The 20,846-nt window shown below is 51.3% G+C and overlaps 1 protein-coding gene across 1 annotated transcript; it reads right to left on the reverse strand.

Moving 5' to 3' along the window:
* Positions 1-5,312: 5,312 nt before the first annotated feature.
* SFT2D2 (SFT2 domain containing 2) lies at positions 5,313-19,413 on the reverse strand. Its single transcript, XM_081026162.1, has 8 exons — positions 19,269-19,413; positions 15,137-15,223; positions 14,871-14,956; positions 11,942-12,023; positions 10,503-10,538; positions 10,362-10,420; positions 7,853-7,882; positions 5,313-6,198 (listed from the first exon to the last, which is right to left on the reverse strand). The coding sequence occupies exons 1-8, from the start codon at positions 19,329-19,331 to the stop codon at positions 6,159-6,161; spliced, it is 483 nt and encodes a 160-aa protein (XP_080882288.1). The 5' UTR covers positions 19,332-19,413; the 3' UTR covers positions 5,313-6,158.
* Between the last annotated feature and the right edge of the window lie 1,433 nt (positions 19,414-20,846).

Consider the following 20,846-nt stretch of genomic DNA (forward strand, 5'->3'; position numbering starts at 1 on the left):
ATTTGGAAAATCCCCAAGTGTTTGAAAGTTAAACACAGTTCCACATAAGCAATGAGTCAGAGAAGAAATCACAGGAAAATAAGAAAATATTTAAAAACTAAATTAAAATGAAAACACAACATATCAAAATTGGTGAGATGCAGCTAAAGCAGAGTTTAGAGGGAAACATGCAGTATTATATTAGAAAAGATGAAAGACCTAAAATCAATTATTTACGCTTCCACCTTAAAAAGCTAGAAAAGTTAAACCCAAGCAAGTATAAGGAAAGAAATAATAAATGTAAGAAAATAAATCATGTAAATGAAAAACAGACAACCAATAGTGAAAATCAATGCAAGTGCGTTGTTTTTCTAATTGTAAAATATATCATACCACAAAAGTGCACACACACAAAAAACATACAGTGCAATGATTTACCAGAGTGAACACCTCGTAAATGCCATTTGACCAAGATATAGGAGATGACCAGCTCCCAGAATCCCCTTATACACAATGTCCCCTGTCAATCACTAACCTTCCAACCCTTCTTAACTTTTATGAAAATAACTTCCTTGCTTGTCATATAATTTTACCACCTACGAATGCATCTTTAAAATCTAGAATTTAGTTTTATCTGGTTTTTAATCTTCATATAATAACACAGTATGTGTTAGATGCATTTGTTGACCATTCGTGTATCATTTTTTGGTTACATGTCTGTTCAAACCTTAACAGAGGTGTCTTTGAAATGATCAATAAAATTCATAAATCTCAAGCTAGATTAATCAAAGAGATGAGACACAAATTTCCAGTATCTTCAATGACAGAAGGGATATAACTACAAATCCTACAGACGTGAAAAGAATTTCAAAAATTATGAACAACTTTATGCTAATTAATTTGACAATCCTCGTTTACGCAAAGTGACCAAACCAGGTAGGTGTGCAGGAATATCCCAAAATAAACACTTAAAATGTCTTACCTTTCAAAAACCTTCAAAATTGTTCTTAGACTCATGTTAATCTCTAAATCATCTGAAAGAGAGGACTGCATATCAATTCAGCTCAAAATATATCTTTAAGTGTCTACAATGTGTGCTACCCATTAAGGATTCACATTAAAGACAAGGTCTTTTCTTATGGTCATATAAGATTTAATTTTGTTTAGTGACTCCTGGAAAAACAAACATAAATAAGAGACAACACTAGATTTATTAAAGATCATAATGCTATCATTTATTAAAGAAGGGGGAAAGAAGCAAAAAAAAAAAAAGAATTGGTTTGTGATATTTGGGGAAAAACACAGCTTATCAGCAAAATTCTTTCTCTAAAATGAGTCAGTAGAAAGAACACAGTATTCATTGTATGAAACAGAGCCTCCAGGTAGGAAAAGTAGCACACAAGAATATATTTTTGAATACAAAAAGTTCAGTTACGCAATCAACAGCATTCAAAATCAGTTGACTGACCATACAATTACAAAAGTGATTCATGTTTTAACAAAGTGTTTTCAAAGCTTATCACGTCACAACAGGCACAATGGTCTGAAGGCACAGAAACTCCCCGTGTCGCCCCAACTTCACAATCAGAATTTACAAAAGCAGCAAAAAAAAAACAACAATCAGAGTTCAGGGTTTTGCTTTTGTGTTGTTTTTTTTGCTTCCTTTGTTCAAAGTGGCTAGGTCAAGCAAATATATTGAAAAAGGAAAAATAAACACTTTTCATAGCAGGAAGACCCCAAGACTGAGTGTCCCCTAGGACTCACCTTGAGGACACTGCACAAATACAAGCCTCGTGTGGACTCAGGGCAAGGTCAGTGTGGGACCCTCTACAGGCAGAGCACTGCACCTGCCCAGATACCTCTGTCTGGTCTCACAGGATGACGCACAGTACGCCCCGTTCATAGCAGGGTACCTTTGTCCATGACCCTTTCTCTGGTGCTGTTCATTACAGAGTAATGCAGTGACATTACTCTGTTGTGAAAACATACATCAGTATTTTATTACAATGCTATGGACTGATCTTGGCTTCAGCCAGCCGGGTTTCTCCCATCTAGAGAACTCACTCTTTCCTGCTTTCAGCTTGTCAATCTACAGAAAATCCTAGTACATGTCTAAGCCTTTTATTAGTTTGTCAGCTCCTGCTAGGAGGGATGTAATTGTATCATCCCTTTACTTTAACACTGGCTCTGCTGCTCCCGGTCCCTCTCACGAGCCCTGGAGTGAGGTCTGGGAGGCCGTGCTACACAAACTTGAGCATCCAAAAGCAAAGCTTCGGTGTTCCTGGGATGTGGGAGGGCTCCTACGCATTTGGAGTAGAACTGGAAATAGCCAGAAAGTGGAACTAAACACCAAATCTCGAGTGAACTAGGATGAAATAAACTGTACAGCACTTTCCTCTTTACTCAGCTACAAACTCTCAAGATCTCAGAATTTCATAAAATTATGAATTGCAAGGCACTTTAAAGTCATACATCTTAACCACCCAACCAACTTCTTTAATAAGAATTCCCCAAAAAAACTGTAAGTCTAAATCTAAATTCTTTTGTTAATTTCTTACCAAGAGACACACAGATATAAAATCGGTATTTAACTTCAGTGAGAAGGTCTACTAGCTTTTCAAAAAACGACATCTGCCAAGAAACTGCACATCTTTAAACATCAAAAAATTTTAAAATTTTAAAATTACAAAAACTATGCCAAAAATCTAGCGAGGTGGCTTGATAACCCTTTAAAACACTGATTTGTTGAAAATGAAGCCTAAGGAGAGGCTGTGGGTTTTTACGTTTTTGTAACTCTGCAGCTGACCGTCGTCACGAGTCACCCGAGGAAAGAGGACAGCAGCCATGGGCTGCGGCTCCACGTCCTAATTCATTCCATGAAATCTCTCAGCACTCAGGAGACCGCGCTTGTGGATCTCACAGAATCAGCAGCAGCCAAACCAGTATCCCCACTCCCCGCCTTTGAAGGTATAACCCACCTAATAGTCTCCTAATGGAAGGATCCCACAGTCCTTTTATTTACATACATTTTGTGCTTTTGTGTCTTGCTCCCCAAACACACACTGCATAGGGTGGAAAGGAGGTGGCACTCAGGTACACAGTCCACAGAATCGCCCTGCAACAGTGACAGAGAGAAGCTGCAACTTCCCGGGGAGAAGGCTCCACTGGGGAGAGAGCCCCGCCTGCCCTAGAGACAGCCCCAGCCCACCTGGGAGTGGACAGTAGGGATCTCCAGCCGGCGCAGCCCAGCCAGAACCAAAGGGGAAGTGTCTTATAGTGAGACAAGAGGAGAAGGAAGGCAGTGAGTTAGCAGATACCCCCAGTCTCGGGGCACGGGGAGGGGAGACGGCCAAGAACACGGACTGGCCCTCCAGGTAGACAGCCGGGCTGCTCCCAGCACGACCATCAGAACCAGCAAGAGGCACAGGGCTCCGTGCAGCGGGAAGTGGCACCGTAGGTGAGCACATTTCCAGTCTGCAAGAGTCACCTCCATGGTTCCCCTCACTCCAGAAACACAACCACCTCTCCTCCACCCAGCAGCCACCAGAGCAGGATGGAAGGCAGGGGAGCAGAAAACGGAGACCACGACCAGCTCCGGGGTCTACAACCCCAACTCTCCACTCATCTCCCTGCTAGGTTGCTTGGTAACAGCTTTCAGCGGATTTGAAATGCATTTTCTCCCACAGTCCAGCAGACGAAGCCAAGTCAGGAAGCAAACAGAGAATAAGGTGGCAGAAGGAGAACTTTAGGAGTCTGAAGATCCTGGAAGGCAGAGTCGTCCAAAAGCTGCCCAAGTGTCCTGAACGAAGCCATGTGAATAAGTGGCCACCCGGCCACCAGAGCTAGGGCAAAGCAGGGGCTTTTCTGCAAGAACCGGCGGCCCCTACGGGGGAGATCTGGCACCCACCCCTTACCCTGACTCTGTTCCTTCTTTATATGAATAATGGAGACAAGACCACTGGCCTGCAGTTATTGAGAATATTCAATGAGATCATGCATGGGAATATCTACACTTCCAGACACAGACTATGAGATAACATTTTCTTACATCATCTAATGGCCAGACACATTCAGCCTGTCACCTTCAAGGGTCAGCCGTTATTTCTGGGATTAAGCAATAGTACCGACCTTTTACTGAGCTACATTCACCTGTGCTGGGCCCCGTGCTCAGCACCTGACACGTTTTCCAGTGACGTCCTGCAACAACCCAGCAGCAATTGTTTAGTCCCGTTATTTTGAAACAGATGAGCAATCGGAGGACCACAGGAGACGTGACTCGGTCAAAGGACACGAGTGTGTGCTATGCCACGTTCACCACCACTATGCCGTACACCCTGGCGACATCTCAAAAGGCACCCTAGAGCCCTTCGGAGATCTGCACCGTCTCCAAGAGGCACCTGGGAGGTGAAAGAATTCCACGAAAGCCAGAGGGCAGCATTTCACTTCCCTTCCTGGCTGAAGGCAGGTTAGGGACCGCAGCCTACGGCAAGATGCCCGCGAAGGCCGAGAAAGGACCTGGACAGACTGGCTCCACACTCCGCCCAGCAGGCCTGCTCACCTCCCAGCTTAGAAGAGAAGGCCGGCCAGAGGGAGCAGGAGTTCAGCAATCTGCCACAAGCAAGGAGAGGACAGTGGACCACTGCCTGTGTGTGGGAGCCCAAGTGGGCAGCTCGGCCTGGTGAAGAGCAGAAAGGAGACTCCATCTACCTGTAGGAGGCCTGCGGAGGCCTGCCACGCCACGGACTCTGGCAAGGAAGACGGGCCATTGTGGTGGCCAGGCAGCCGGGAGCTCAAAGCACACAGAGAACGGAGATCCTGCAGGTCCAGGAGGACGCTTCCCAAAGGGAGACTGGGTGGGAGACACGCAGCGACGTAGCTAGACTGGGACCAGAAAAGGCACAGGCTTGGCTGATGCGACAGAAAAGTTACAGGAGGTACCCCAGAGCCGCACCAGGAAACGCGGGAGCATGAGATGAAAGCTAGGGCACCAGGCGCTGGGCTCAGTTCTGCCACCAACTGTGGCTTTGGGTGGGTCTGGCGACCTCTGTGAGCCTTGACTTCTCCTGCTTCACCACAAGGCTGGGCCAGGACCAGACAAGATCACGGACACAAAAGCATTTTGTCCGTGGTTTGGCATCGGGCTGAGCTGTGAGCACCCTGCAGCCTGCCATGTCTCGTCTTCTCCCTGTGCTTCCAGCACAGGCTCACGTGTCAACGCCGGGACGTCTGAAAGGTCACCGGGCAGGTGTGCCGCCTACCTGCCGGCCCCACAGGGGGCTGCCTTCCCACCCACTCTCCCCTGGCCCCACTGCAGCAGAGAATGGAAAAGAAAATCCGTTTAAAAGCAAACATTTATAAACAATGAAGACAAAAATAGAGCAGAGACCATCAAACATTTTCAGCTCCTGCAGGCTGTTCTCCAAAGGAAAAGCACCTTTTTCTCTGTTGCTTTGTCCCCTCTCGCTCTCGTTCCAGGTCATGAGCACAGTTATGTGGACAGAAGAGGAAAATAAGACAGAGAAACCCGAGAGAGAAAGAGTGCCCTGATGTCAGCAAATGCGTTCCAGTCGGTGCGGATCAGGAGCCAGAGCGCCGGGGTTCAGACTTCAACAAGACCTGTCACCAGAAAGCCCTCCTCCCTCCCTGGCCAGGCTCTGCACGGGCTCGTGCGCAGCTGTCAGGGCAGGACCACCTGTCCCCAGACGCCAGGGCAGAAGCATGTCCATGCCACGAGGGGCAGGGTGATGGTCTCCAAGCCGAGGGCCAAGTCTACCACTTCCTGTTGAACCCCAACTCCGTCCCTTACTGCTGCACCCCAGCCATCTCCGAAGGGGCTACCTGGGGTCACCTGACCATCCCTGCCTCCCAAGGCTTATCTGCTGCTCGACACCGCTGTCATTTATGAGAATTCAGTGGGACACCATCCAAAGAGGGAAGGGATGCAGGAGCAGGTTCCTCCCCGTACCACCCAGAGCCGACCTCCCACTGTGCTACAGACACATGGGGCTGGGGACACACCGCTACCACGAAAAGCAACCCACGAATGTTCATACGGCGAGAAACACACTGCTGCAAGACGAAAGGCACATGTCTGTGAGAGAGGTTTAAAGGTATGTACAAAACTGTCCTCCAGCTTCCATCCACAGGGCCTCCCAAAGCTTTGCACAACTGGCCGCGCGTTATGCAAGACACGCAGAGAAACACTTCTTCACAGCATCCCTAGGAAGGAAAAAACACAAAGATAAGTGGGAGATCACCACCCAAGGCATCCGTAAGAGGTAAAGACCCTCCTGCAGATTTCCGGGCACCCGGGGAACACGCTGCAGAGCACAAAGCCCCAGACTGGGGGCTCGGCCCACATCTGTAGCTGGCTTTCTCCTGCACAGGTCCCTTGTCTAGTTTGAGCCGCAAATTTCTCATCTGTGTAAGGGGCTGTCCCTCCCCACTGACCCTACAGACCAACTGTGGGAATCAGTGCACTGAACAGAGCAGGTATTTACAAAATGACAGAGATGGCGATATTCAGAGGGAAAGATAGGAAGACAGCAGAGGCTGTCGGAAACCAAGAAATTCTCAGGACCGTGCACTTTGTATCCACCAGAATCAAACAACACACTCAGTGCAGCCAGTGACATCGTCACTCGGGCCTGTCTCCATTCTAAGCAAGCAGCACCGGTGTGCCAGGGAGAGCCCGGCACTGTGGGGCTCTCGAGCCTGCAGCTCCTGTACTGCCCTCTCCATCCCAGGTACCTGCTCCTGGGAGGTCAGCGTGCAGCGTGCACAGAACGACAGTGCCCCACGAATCACTGTTCGCCCACCCGCAGCAGCACGTGCATCTGCGGGCCCCAGCCGGGCTTCCTGTGTTCTCAGCTGCACGTGTGCCCAGGGCACTGGAGGGTGCAGTGAGTGAACAGAGTTCCGGCGGGACCGGGGGGGGGGGGGGCACACTGTGCTTTCCTCTCTGGGGCCCCAGGAGACACTCTGCCCGAGAAAGGCTTCTGTGACCGAATGAGATCCGTGAGGGAGGCTGACAGCCCAGGTACCAAGGTCTGGCAAGCTGGCACCCATTCCGCAAGCCGCCCCACCCTGAACATGACGGGTAGGGTGACGCCCATCCCATCGGCCCCTCTCCAACATCTTCATGTCGCAGTCAGCGGCAGACGTGTAAGACAGGAGCCTGCTCCGACCCCCTCCGCTCACACACCATTTCCCATTTTCTCAGCACAGTGAAGGAAAAGCTCCTACTTAGTAACAGGTAAGGACAGAAAAGAGTAGACGCTAAATGGAGACATTAGAACAAAGGCAGAGGTGGCTGCACGTGCTAATTTCAGGCGGTTTGGCGTGTCAGAGCCTCGGCAAAGGAGCCGGCCCACTCTAGTTACCGACGAGCCCTCTGAGGTCACACTGTCATCAGGCAACCCTGGCCCTGCCTACCATCCCCTTATAAACTCTTTTCTGAAACATTCCCATCAGTGGGAATCTGCAAGAAAACAAGCATGAACTCAGACCCCTCCATCTCTTGCTCAGTGATATTAAAGTCACATCCGCCTTTGAGAAAATCTCCTCCAAGCTACCGGTTATACGAGTGACAATGTGCACATATGTACCACATAGATCACAGTACAATGTTCACGGCACCAGGAGGTGGTAGGACTAGGTCAGTGTCCATCACTGGTTGTATGATGAGGGGAGAAGGAGCCTTAGTTTACTAGTCTATAAAATGGGTATGGAACATCTGCCTATTTGTCTCAACAGACTGTAGTGAAGATAAAATAACACGCTCTCTCTGAAAACATCCATACTAACAGGCCCTAGGGAAACACATCACCACCCCCAAACGACAGACGTTACAGTTCTGAGTAGTCAGTCTTACCTTGCAAATGGTACGAAGGAAAGGCTATACCTACAATGAGAAACAAACACAAAAGATCAAATCAAATGAAGGGCGTGGAGGACTCCACAGTGGAATGGGCTTCTGAGCTGTGGGAGCATTTGCCGTGGTTTATCAGAGCCCTCTCCCTGCCCAGGGTAGAGGGCGCGTGCACACGCTGTGCCACAAGTACGACTGGGGAGGAGAGAGGAGTGTCACGTAGCCGAGGGAGGAAGGTAACCCGACCAGATGGAGACAAGCCGTCACCTCAGACTCACGGGGCTCCAGCTTTCACCAGATGCACCAACAGAATCACCTAAAACAGGCAGAGTCCAGGTACGCAAGGGGCACGGAAGCCCTGTTCTGAACACCAAACAAAATCCGGACCAGTTGTCCTCTAATTAATTTTACAAATCTTCAACAGACTATAACTTCTACCCAACTGGGATAAATTTTCTGTTCTGCTCCTAGTCATTTTAAAAGAAAAGAAATCTATGATTCTCCAAGCCCAACGATATCCTGGTGATACAGCTTGTCAGCCCCCTGCCGAGAAGGGGGCCATGCAGGGAGGGGGCCGTCCACAAGCCTAAGGACCGGGTGTCGTATGTCAGGCGGGCGTCGTAGCTTGGCAGCCCTAAGGAAAGCCTGCAGTCAGGACATGTCACTGCTGGAGGGGATGCTGCCCCCTCCTGACCCCACAGGAAAGCTGAACCTTTGAAAACTGGCTTCGTCACTGGTCCACAGTCATTCCCCCTCACCCACGGTTTTCCTTTCCGTTTGCAGTTTCAGTTACCTGTGGTTGGTCAACCATGGTCTGAAAATATTAAATGGAAAATTCCAGAAATAAACAATTTGTAAGTTTTAGATTGCATGCCGTTCTGAGTGGCACAATGAAATCTCACGCTGTCCCACTCAGGACGTGAAGTCCCACTTTGTCCAGCGTCTCCATGCTGTAGACACTGCTGCCTAGTAGTCACTCAGGGATCAGCTCGACTTCAGGGGACTGCAGGGCTTGTGTTTAAGTCACCCTTATTTTAATAACAGCCCCAAAGTGCAAGAGCAGGGATGCTGGCAATTGGGATACGCCAAAGAGAAGCCACCAAGTGCTTCCTTTAAGTGAAGAGGTGAAAGTTCTCAACATAGTAAGGTATTTTACCATCTCACACGATCACAAGTACAGTAAGATATTCTGAGAGAGACCACATTCGCATGAACTTACAGTATATTGTTATAAGTGTTCTATTTTGTTTTAAGTTGTTATTAATCTCTTGCTGTACCTAACTTACAAATTAAACTAAAATCGTAGGTATGTTACGTATAGGAAAAAACATAGTATGTAGAGGGTTCAGTACTATCCAAGGTTTCAGGCATCCACTGGGAGACTTAGAATGTACCCCCCACGGATAAGGGGGGACAGCTGTATAAGCAAAGAAAGGCATGTGTGAGTGGGTACAAATTTCTGCCCCCAAAAAACAAAAACACAAACATAAGCCATACACCAGGGCCTTTCAGTTCCTACCAACAAAATGTGCCTGTCATATTAAAATTGGGCCATTCCAAAAGGCACTGCATTTGGAATTTATGAAACTGAATAAATGAAACTGTATTTATTCAGAAGTCCAAAACTACTAAGGGCGAGATGGGTGCTAAGCCTGCAGTCTTAAGATCCACTTCTACCAAGTAAGAGTGTAACCGATCCTTGGACACTTTAAAACCTTCAGTCCCTTTTCTAGTCATTAGAGCAAACATTTGTTTCCAAAGTATGTCGGTCAGAGCTCTACTGAAACTGTTCTGGCAGAAAGCATCCCTTGACAAACTCTGCAAGTATCTACAGAAATGCCTCAGAAGCTACAGATTCCACATGTACCACCACCTCTCTCTTTCATGTTGGAACGGTTTGAAAGGGCTATGAACCTACAGCCCCATTTGTGGTTTCAAATAACCTTTTACTAACGTGTGGCCGGTGAGTTACAATCCCCTGGCCTTGCTAACAGGCCTCCAGTGCATATGCGCGTCCGACAGCCCACGGCCACCGTTTCCGTTTCGTCAGTCACTGTTCCTCATCTCCCCTGACAATTCACTTTGTCCTTCTGCTGAATGATTCATTCCATCACTCACGCAATGCTCATTATTTTTCTTACCACTTTCCTTTTTCTTTAATGTCTTTTTGACTCACAACCTCTGTAATACTTCATTATCCTTGCTCTTACGGGACATGAGTGGTTTAATAATATGTACAACATCTCAAAACCAACCACGAGCCGAGGAAAAATGCTGCAGCAGGCAAACACCCGCCAAGGCCACTCAAAACCCTCATGCCATCTACTGGCAGCAGCCGAGGGGACAGGCGTTTGCTCTGGAGCCTGACTTCACCTCCATCGCTGAGCATTCTTGCCCTGGACAGCTTCGATGTTTTCCTAATCCTCTCACCCGTACCATCTAGGATTTGATGGCCTTTGGCTGCGTGAGTCAGAGAGCAATGTGGGCGGGGATTATTTCAAAGGGTACTTACCACGTCAGGGCCAAAGACTGCAAAATGCAGAAGATGAGTGCAAGCCCCTTGTTATGCCACTGAAAGAAAAAGGATCGAGTTCCGTGAACCGGATGAGCGCATCAACCAAAAAGGATTAGGAAAACGAAAATACACACTTACCCAAAAGGCAGAACACAGGGTGAGCACAAAACACAACTGGAGAGAGAAAGAACATGTCGAATTAATACAATGACCAAGACAACATGGAAAAAAGACACTGAAGACTTATCATCCTTGGCAAACTGACACTGATACGCATCAAGCTGTCATCAGACACTGTGACTGCCCTAGCAGCCAGGAACCTTCATTTCAGAGCGTTTCACCCGCCTGAGCGCATGAAATTAAACTAGCCAACAAGAATTCATGTCGATTAAAAAGAGAAGGACCTTCTTCTACGTTTAAATGTTCCCAACGTCTCTGTCTGCCCAGCAAACAAAAATCACATTTCTGGTCCAGCCACTTGCCCACCCATCTTTCCATTCAAACATGCTCAAGTAGGTTTCTCACACACGTCTGTATTTTAACGTCTGCCCAAACTCTAGTGTCGGGCGTAAAAGGCTATGCAAGGACAAAGGTTAACAGGAGATGTCAGTCTCACAGTCAGCAAGTTGGCTCTTTGTTTACATGTCACCTAACACTTTCCCTAGGTCCCTTCTTAGAAAGTTCTAGAATTCTACAAGAGACTTGTCCGGGCCCCCATCTCCATCGGGAACAGGCCAAGAGCCCCTGGCGTCCACGATGGCTGTTGTCAGCTTGAGCCTGTCATCTCCATCCTTCCGTAACAGTAACTTCTCAAGAACTAGGTTCTAAGTATTTGCTTTGTGTGCAGCATGGGACCCAGGGCTCTGAAAGGACACAAAATAAACAGCACACACGGACATGGCTGAGAGAGCTGACCTCTCTGAACGAATGAAAGGTACAGAAATGAAACTGAAAATAAAAGTACATTGACCAAGCTCCAAGTGTCGCCATACTGATAATGAGAAGACGAGGACAGAGACTGTGGTCTGGAATGATCTGGATGGTCGCAGGGAAGAGAACGGGAGGCATCCTGGGTGAACAAGACTTGAAGACATGACAAGACTGAAGGAACCAGTGTTAGAGCAGGGACACGGCGGATGGGCCTCGAGGAGATCGGACACACCACAGGAAGACGGATGAAAACAAGTATGACCCTCAAGTCAGAGAACATCGAGGGGAAAAGCGCCCACCCTAGGAGACTGAACCCCCCTCTAGAGAATGAACCCTGTGTTTCCAAGTTATTCCTTCCAAGTGCTGCCTGTGTGTGGCTTCACCCATCACCAGGAGGGTGTCTGAGTTCACTCCCTACACTTGGGCCAATTGGACAAGCAGCACCCCCTGGGGGCGCTTTCTAGAAAGGGCAGTACCTTACTACCAACAAAGGGAAACACAACGGGGGGGCTAGTTATTAGCGGAGAACGCTCCCTCCCACCACAGTGCTGGCAGGCACCTGGTAGTCAGTCAAGATGAAAGAGAAAATGCCACAAAGCAGAAAGAAAACTCCCATGGGAGGAGCCCAGCCAAAAGGCAGACCTTACCAGCACCAGGATAGTTGCGATCAAACGTGTGGGCTCAAACATTTTCTTCAGCTGTTTCATGGGTCCCATGAGGAAGACAGTGCTACGAGGCAAATGTGCACAAGCCATTCAGACCAGAGCAGAGCCACGCGAGGCACACCAAGCTGCCTCCCCCCTCCCACCCGCCCCCAAGATTATCTGTGGCAACAGCAGCCGTCACACAGCTAACATCTGAACAGCTCTTACGTTGGCCCTTTTGCACGTTAGTCTCATTTAATCCATCAACAACTTACGGGGTTGATCGTGGGACCATTATCCTACTTATTTTACAGATGGAGACACTGGAGCCCAGACGGGTTGGTTGCTATCCAAGGCCATCCAGCTGGTACATGGCAGAACGAGGCTGAACGTGTACGTAGGTCTGACTCCAGGCCACCTCTAGGTGAGAGGACCCCTCTCAGAGGTGCCACCTTGCCTCCTTCACAATCTACCCATGGACACCAACCAACCAAAAAGACTCAGGTAATTGAAAAGAAAAACCGTATCTTACAGGCTTGGGTTGTTTATGTTGAAAAGTACAACATTTCATTCTCCTTCATAATCTGCAGAAAATACTCCTAACAATGATGATGACATCACCTCAGAACTACTGAATGTTTGCTAAAAATGCCAGAGATCGCATACCTGGCCTCACTTCACCCCCTCAACAACTGTGAGTCGAGTGTTATTCCACTTATTTTAGAGATGAGAACATGAAGCTCAGAAAGGTTAACTGACTTACCCAAGATCACACAGCTAGGAACTTAAGGAGCTAGCACTCAAACCCACATCCGTTAGATTGCAAAGCCCCAGAAGCCATGCCTGGCGTGCCTTGTGCAGGACTGGACCCTGACAGGCGGCTAGTGAGAGACTGCACAAATGACCACAGCCTCACGCTGACCACCCCACGTGTCAGGGCCAGCTTCGCGTCGTGTTTCCTGACTCCTTCCAGAAACGCTCCATGTGGCATCACCCAGGGGTCGCTTGTTAGAACCAGGGTTTAATACAAGCCAACCAGCAGACAACATGAGCTACTGGGTGTTCAATAAAAACACAGATTTTAAAAATAAGTCCACCTCCTTGTGCGGTGCCGTTAAGTTTAACCTTGAACTCAAGGCTGCAATCTCAGGTCAAGGGTCTGAGCTGAGTATACTCTTTAACCAACACTGAACAGAAGCAATAGAAAAGACTGCTGTTAAAAATTAAGTGCAGCATGTACACAAAAATATGAGCTTATAGGTAAAGCCACCTAGGAAATAACAATTCGTTCCCTTGTTATTTCCCTGGGCAAGGCTGCAGAGAGGCGGCTCCATCAGGATTTGCTAGTAATTCTTTCGGACTAAACAGCTCACCCATGTATTATGCTCAGTCTAGATTCCACATTATAACCTACACGGTCCACCCAGAGCAAAATCCCCCAAAAGTTAATACATGAGAGCTTTCGAGGCAAGCGTTGACCATCATTTGAGGGCCAGCATTTTACTATCATTATCTTTAATAAATTATGATTTAAAAAGGTGGTCAGTCATGCAGGCAATCATTTGGTTAACACTTCCAGCCAGAAACAGAACTAGCATTGGGGGCGGTTAGGGATAAGACAGAGGTACAGCTCTTGTTTACAGACTTGTAACAAGCTAGTGTGACAAAATGCTAAGTGTGGTGTCACAAATATGTATGGGATATGCAGAGGCCCATACAAAAAAGGAGGTCAATGATTCTGGACGGGCGGCCCGGGGACATGCAGGAAGTGCAGCCTGGCTGGGGGTGCCCTGGCTGGGGAGCGCGAGGGGGTAAAGGCAGGCCCCCAGGGCCTCGCCCGTGTGCACCGCGATGGGCTCCGACTGCACCTGCAGAGGGACCGGGAGCCACTAACGGGGTTCAGCAGGGCAGTACATGCCTGGCCTGCGGAGGGGTGATAAAAAAGGCGGGGAACCCGCACAGGACGCGTGCAGGGGCTCAGATGAGAAGTGAGACGGCCAGCACTAAGAGCAGCTCAGACAGCACCTGCTCTAGGACGCCCTCCTGGTCCCCAGCTCGGGTCACAGCCGCTCCCGGAGCAGCTCTCTCCCCACATCCTACTGTTATCAGTTCACATGTCTGTCTGGGAGCTCCATCACCGCGGAAACCAAACCACACTTGCTCTGAGTCCACAGAGCCCAGCATGGAGCAATCCAGGCTCCCCATGGGGCCCGTGAGTCTGTGACTGAGGGACTGCAGCCATGGGGACAAAGAGGTAGGAACCAGCAGGGTTGGCACCAAGCCTCAGTGAGTAATGACGGGGGAGGAGCGTGGGCTCCCAGGACTCTGCGGCCATTCACTGGGACACAATAGAAGGGGAGGAAGAGGCCAGTTCAGGCCCAGGGCGGCAGGACAGGAGTTGTCGGCAAGCCCTTGTGGTTGAAGCCTTCGAATGAATGACCTTGACCCGGGGAGGGCGGGGGCATCTGTGCGCCCACAGCTTGTGGAATGGGCTGCCCACATCTGGGATCGCTCCATCAGTGCCCGTGATGGTCTGACGTGATCTTACAGAACATGTGTCAGCTGCAGCCACTGGCCCAGGGGCCTTTCTGAAACCACTGCCTCTGCCTGCGGCAGCCGGAAGACCAGAGCAATGGAGAGGGTCATGCTGGGAACCTGGAAGGCCATCCAACCCCAGGGCCACGGGTCCCTCATTGCAGAATCACAACCGTAACATATTTCCTGCCTCTCCCAACGGGATTTCCAGGATCAACTAAGAAACAAACATATTTTGAAGTGACAGGACATGGATGGGATGTATTTTAACTACCTCTTTTCTCCCCAAATCTTTAAAACTACTGAGGCACCCTCCTGCACCACCCCCCCCAAGCACCATCCACATCCATTTCCCCATCTAATAATAACTGGCTGGGGTTAGATTAAAAGCTGTTACCTCCCGATGGATGCAATGTTTCCAAAGGTGTAAAACACTGCGAAGAGGTACAGCCCCTTCCTGGGCACCCAGAGCAGAAGAGTCCCCTGGAAGATAAAGCAGAGGGTGTCGGCCAGATGGTCCCCTCCCACCACCCACACAGCCAGGATGCACAGAAACCTGCGCCCCTCCCCGCCCCCTCAGCTCCCTCTCCTCTCATCCACACATTGATGAGAAAAGGGGAAGGAGAGAGGGAAGGAGGCGGGGGCAAAGCCAGGGCATCTTACCAGCAGTGAGCAGAGAATTCCTGCGCCAAAACACACCGCGAAGCCTTTGATCCGGGTGTTCCAGCTTAAGGAAGACGCCTCAGCCACCTGGAATTTAAACAAACCGGATCAGTACATGCAGACGCATAGTTAGTCGCCCAAACCAAAGGAAGCACATAATTAAACTGAGAAGCAGGCTGGGGACTGGCCCTGAGGGAGCTGGCAACACAACCCCACGGGCGCCCTCGGGAGTATCCGCCCGTGAATGGTCCATCCAACGCCGACCAGAGGCTGGACACCTCCAGAGGTGGCGACTCCGCCTCAAACACAACCCACTTCCCAAACAGGACAGCAGCCCGGGCAGGACGAGGCCCAGACGGGAAGGGCGTGAGCTCGGCCAGGCAGGGGCCCAGCACGTGGGGAAAAGAGCGGGACGGCCCTCAGGAGGTTGTGGCTACGGGCATGGTCTCCTGCGTCCCCCAGCCAAACTGCAGCGGCGCTACTGCCACCGGAAGGCAAACCCTCCTCAGGACTGTCACCGAGAGCTTCACTGCCAGACGCTGGCGTCGCCCAAGTCACCGGGGGGAGGCACATCCCACTGATCAGTGACCGCCCTGCCCATCCTGCCTCTCTGCCACCGAGATTAATCCCTCCCCAGAGCAAAGTTCAGAGGAGGCCAAGACGTCCAGAAACACTTTGCTAGGAACGGGGAGTGAGTACTCCCAGGGGCTTTTTCCAGCATGTCCCCACCAGAGACCGTCCTGGTCTGCCACCTGACGCAAGTGGCCATGGCTGCTCCAAGCTGGGCACAGGCAGCTGCCACCGAGACCAAAGGCCTTCCCTGCGCAGCCGGGGCAGGGCAGCCAGGCCGGTGACTGTTCACGCAGGACCAGCTCACGTGGACAGCACAGTCTCCATGTGGCAATGTGGTGAGAACTTCTAACCACATTCCCAACGGCTGATGGAGGAAGGGAGGTGGTGGCAGAGACCGCAAGGGTCCCTAAGCTGGCAACTCCCTCAGCCTTCACTGCTCCCAGCTCAGGACCTGTTTTCCACCGTCTCCAAACATCCTGTCAAACCAGAAGCTTGAAGAGAAGGACCGGAGGCCCCGCCAGGTGTGGCAGGCATTGCTACAGAGGGCTTCGTCTCCACTCAGGAGTAAGGTATTTAGGGCAGGTTACCAAAAGGGGTTCTCCTCCTTCCCCATATATTCACACACTGCAAGTGGGCTCACGACACTGCAATCCCCCCCACACACACCCCCCGGAAAGACAGACAGACACACACACACACAGCAGCCGCAGGGACATATGGCAACACATGACCCTGTTCGCTCAGGGACAGTAACATGCAGTGGAAGCCGGGTGTTAGGACCAGAGAGATGGGCCACCTGGTGCCATGATAGGAAAACCTCTCCTCCAACACGAACCAGGTGATACTGTTATCAGGCTGCACCTGGCACCCAGACATTGGGTGAGACCCCCTGACTAACCTGTTCAACCTCCTACCAAGGACAGGATAAGCTCGAAAGCCACCACTCCTCCTAGTCATGCAAGAACCAAAGAACTTACCTTGCCAAGGTGGAAGAAAGCACCGGGCTGCATGTAGGGGGAGAAGTGTGACAGCAGGATTGGATGGGCTCCGTTGACTGCACCACCCAGCCCTTGGCACCAATAAGGATAGTTAAAAAGATTCAACCTTTTTTTTTTTTTTGAAAGAGGATTAATGTTAAGTATCCAATTTGAATTGACCCTGGTATTTAGGGTACTAAATAGTCTCAACAGGACGGCGAGAGTCCAGCCCTTAAAAAAATCAAACTCACTGCCAGTAGGAAGCAGTCTGCTTTCTACCTTCAGAAGGAAGTTGACACGTTGGTTCTACAAGTGTCACAAGCCAAATTCCATCCAAATGTCACCCTATTTGCCAAAATGGGGGTTGGAGGGAGATAACTTTTCATCATTGTGTTTTTCCACTCTATGTGGTTACAAGGTCACAGGCAGGGGGACGCTGGTTTTCTACTTCTTTTAACTGGACTCAGGGAAAGCTAAACACTTCTTTCTGCCAATTTATGAAAATAAACTCAGTTGATGTAAAAAGTCTTTCTCAGTTCATGGTTGCTGGGAACTGTGTGCTTTTTGGCAATTAGAGTCGCTGAAACAGTACCTGGAGAAAATCTGGAGGCAGTATGTGCACAAGCTGTCTGATTGGCAGTTAAGCACAAAGGGCCCTCTGATTCTGGGATTTGGAGCGAAGAGGGGTTCTTGCCAAGGAGAAATAAAGCTAAGAACTGTTCGGGAAGCAGGGCTGGTAACCACAGGTGAGAAAGGAAAACTGCCTCACTCCTGCGCTTTCCAACCAGGTACCATTCATACCTCCCTTGTCCCTGGAATCTTTTGTAGAAACAAAACCTGTACTTTTAGAGAGCAGCCCACTGACGTTCAAGATGAAAGGTGTAGTTACGAAGATGAAGTATCAGAAAACTCATCACAAGGCTACCTGTGATTAGACATGGCCGGGCAATTTTTATAATCACCTAGTTCCCTACGCAGGAGAAATAGAACGAGTCATACTTTTATTGTTTGCATCAAAAGAAGAAAAGTCCTAACAAGCACGCATTTCTGGTGACACTTCTGACAGCTTATACACTGCTTGACGGGTATAAACAGGAATCTACCCTCGGAAAGAGGCAACGGACAGATTTTAGAACACGAGAAGCATCTACTCTCTGAAATAGATTTGCCGCATGCCTGAGTGTTTCCGACACTTTGAAGATCGTGATTTAAAGACTGTGACTGTATTCGACACAGGCAGTGACCATGGTCGGTAACAGCCACCTCAGCATTCAGTCTCCATCTGCACTACATTCTCCACTCTGGAGGGCCTGTCCACTGCTTCACGATTACTTTCTAAATATGTCATGTCCGCATGACCCGCGGTCCACACCCCTGCCTTCAAGAGTCTTCAGGAAGAGACAGTGTCCCCACCGGACTCCCAGCTGCTCATAAAAGCTCACGACAGTCTACGAGGCATTAAGCTTCAGAGAAGCAGGACTGACAACCTCCTCAGTTTTCTTAGGCCCCGTCTGAGGTTTGACTTGAAGGTTCATCCTGGAAGCCAGCGATCAGCACCAAGAACGCGTGCAATTCCTCCCGAGCCTTGACCAATCAATTAATAAAAAGCAATAAATGGAAAAGAACCCACAGAGATGGTGCGACATGACCAAAAAAAAAAAAAAAAAAGAAAAGAAACCTTAATTTCTACAGCACTCGATTCCTACAGTGTCACACCTCCCAGGTGCAGACGCAGAGGAAGTCCTGGGGTTGTGGGATTTCCGCGGGGCATCAGCATCACACAAAACTCAGGATGAACAGCAGCAGCCCCGCGCGTGGGTGGGAGGAGCATCCGGAAAACCACCAGCGGCACTTATGAACACGAGAGGAAACGCCTCACGTGACAGATGGGGAAACACGCGGCAAGAAAAGTGAAAAGAGATGTTGTCTCGTGCTCCAGAACGAAAAGACGAAAACCAAAAGCAAAAAGGGAGGGAGGAAGCCTTCACGCTGCGGGAATCCGGACCACAGAGCGCCCGCGCCCCGACCTCGGCGCGACCAAGGCCTTTCCCACAGAACCCACACGCGCCGTCGGCCTCGGGCCCCCGCGTCGTGTCCGAGTCCCGCGCGGGCCGCGTGGGCAGAGACACCAGCCGAGGGGCCCGCCCGCAGGAGTTTCGCGGCGGAGACAGTTCACACCACGACAGGACACGTGCTCAGGCCGGGTGGCAGGGTCACGCCCACGGCGACAACTGCCAGGTAGGAAGGCGGCGCGGGGCACCCGGGGACGCCGGCGGGGACGCCAGCAGCGCGGGGCAGGAGGCGCCCCGACCCCCCAGCGCCCCTCGGGTCTGCGGGGCCCGCCGCCCTCTGTGCGCGGGGGGATGGGGCGCAGACGCTCGTCACCAGCCGCCCAGGGCAGGTGGCCAGAGCCGCGCCGGGCCCGCGGGGCCGCGCAGTGGGAGCAGGGCCGGGCGCGCGGGGCGGGCGGCGGGGCCGCCTTCCAGGAAAGCCTGCAAGTCCCGCTCGGCTTCCCACGCCGAGCACCCGGCGCTCCCCAGGCCCCCAGAGCCTCCGCGGCGGCGGGATGGGGGCTCACTCACCTCGGCCAGGCCGCCCCGGTCCTCGGCGTCCTGCCCGCTCAGCACCTTCTTCAGTTTGTCCATCCTGAGCCGCTCTGCGCCGCCTCGGCCCGTCCGCCGCCTGTTGCGCTGCTCGGTCCGCGGCCCTTCCGGGTGCGCGCCCCGCCCCGGTGCCGGCCCCGCCCACGCCCCGGCCCCGCCCAGGCCCCGGCCCCGGCCCCGCCCAGGCGCCGGCCCCGCCCAGGCCCCGGCCCCGCCCAGGCCCCGGCCCCGGCCCCGCCCAGGCGCCGGCCCCGCCCAGGCGCCGGCCCCGCCCAGGCGCCGGCCCACCTGGCCGCCGCTCGCGCAGGCGCCGCCGGCCCCGCCTCCCGCCTTCGCACCGCCGCCCTTGACCGGCTTGTGCGGCCCGCGGCGTTGGGACCGAGAGGAGAAGTGGGAATTGAGGGACGACGAGCCCGCCAAACGTCAATTCCGTGTCCGGCGCCGCGTCCCCAGCCTTCCCGCCGCCCTCCCCCGCCTCGTTGGTGCAACAGACGCGGTCGCCACGTGCAGGAGGATCCCTCGGCCGAGCCCGGCCCCCCCCCACGCTCCCTAGTTGGGGTGGGTGCAGACTTGCGCCTAATCCGCGTTCTGATTGCTGCCACAGTGGAAACAGTTTGGTGAAAATCACTTGAGGCCAACCGGAGTAAATTCCTCCTAGAACAGGCTTTGTGGAAACGTGGAAAAGAGAAATACTCATTCCGACTGGAGATGCATCGGGAGGTGTGATTTCAACAAAAACCCGAGGTTGGGCTGCATCTTGGGTGAGGGAACACGGGAGTATTACATTGGCCTTGTTGGTTTCTTTCACTGACCTCAAACGACCCCAGTGCTACTTAGTCTATGTTGGAGAATGTTAGAATTTGCACTGGAGTCTATTTTACTACTTCTACCATTATGCAAGGAGTTATGTTTGGGGAACATTATACATGCGTGTCTTAATCTATTCTTCACTCGAAAAACACTTCCTGAGTTTTATGTACTAGGTGCTGCTGGACAAAGGCAGTTTCTGCTCTGAGTGGACCCCAGAGAGGGTCTGTTGATGCACGTTGCGGCTTCTCCAGTGGTAACCGGTGGTCCTCGTTACCTAGTGCTAGGCTGACGGTGGGCACACGCAGGTGTTCGCAGTTGACCTTGCACAGCCTCGGCTTGGGCAGGCTCTGTGTGCCCGGGCTTTAGAGGTGTGGCTTTCTCAGCATTCCTGCCCAGTGTCCCGTGGGAGCCAAGCTGCCTTAAATGTACTGTTGGGCTGTGTGTGCATTCCATGCCCACACCCCGTGGTAGCACACCTATTTTGTTTTCCCTGTGGGACCCTGGCCCCAGGTTTCTCTGTCCCTCCTCCAAGGTCAGAGGGTATTTGCTTGTACTTCTCTAGCAGTAATACTTTGTGTCCTGAAGGCAGAGCATTTCCTACTCTTCCTCCCCCAGAAATAAAGGATTTTTGTCTGGGCCCTGGGGGTGATAGGATTTGTTGCTCCTCCCCCATCCCCCCCCCCCCCACATACACACACACAGCAGCCTGAGACTTTTTCATCGTTCTCAGAGAAAGGTCTGGGGAAA

The sequence above is a fragment of the Rhinolophus hipposideros genome (genome assembly GCF_964194185.1).
Source record: "Rhinolophus hipposideros genome assembly, chromosome: 19".
Lineage (NCBI taxonomy): Eukaryota > Metazoa > Chordata > Mammalia > Chiroptera > Rhinolophidae > Rhinolophus > Rhinolophus hipposideros.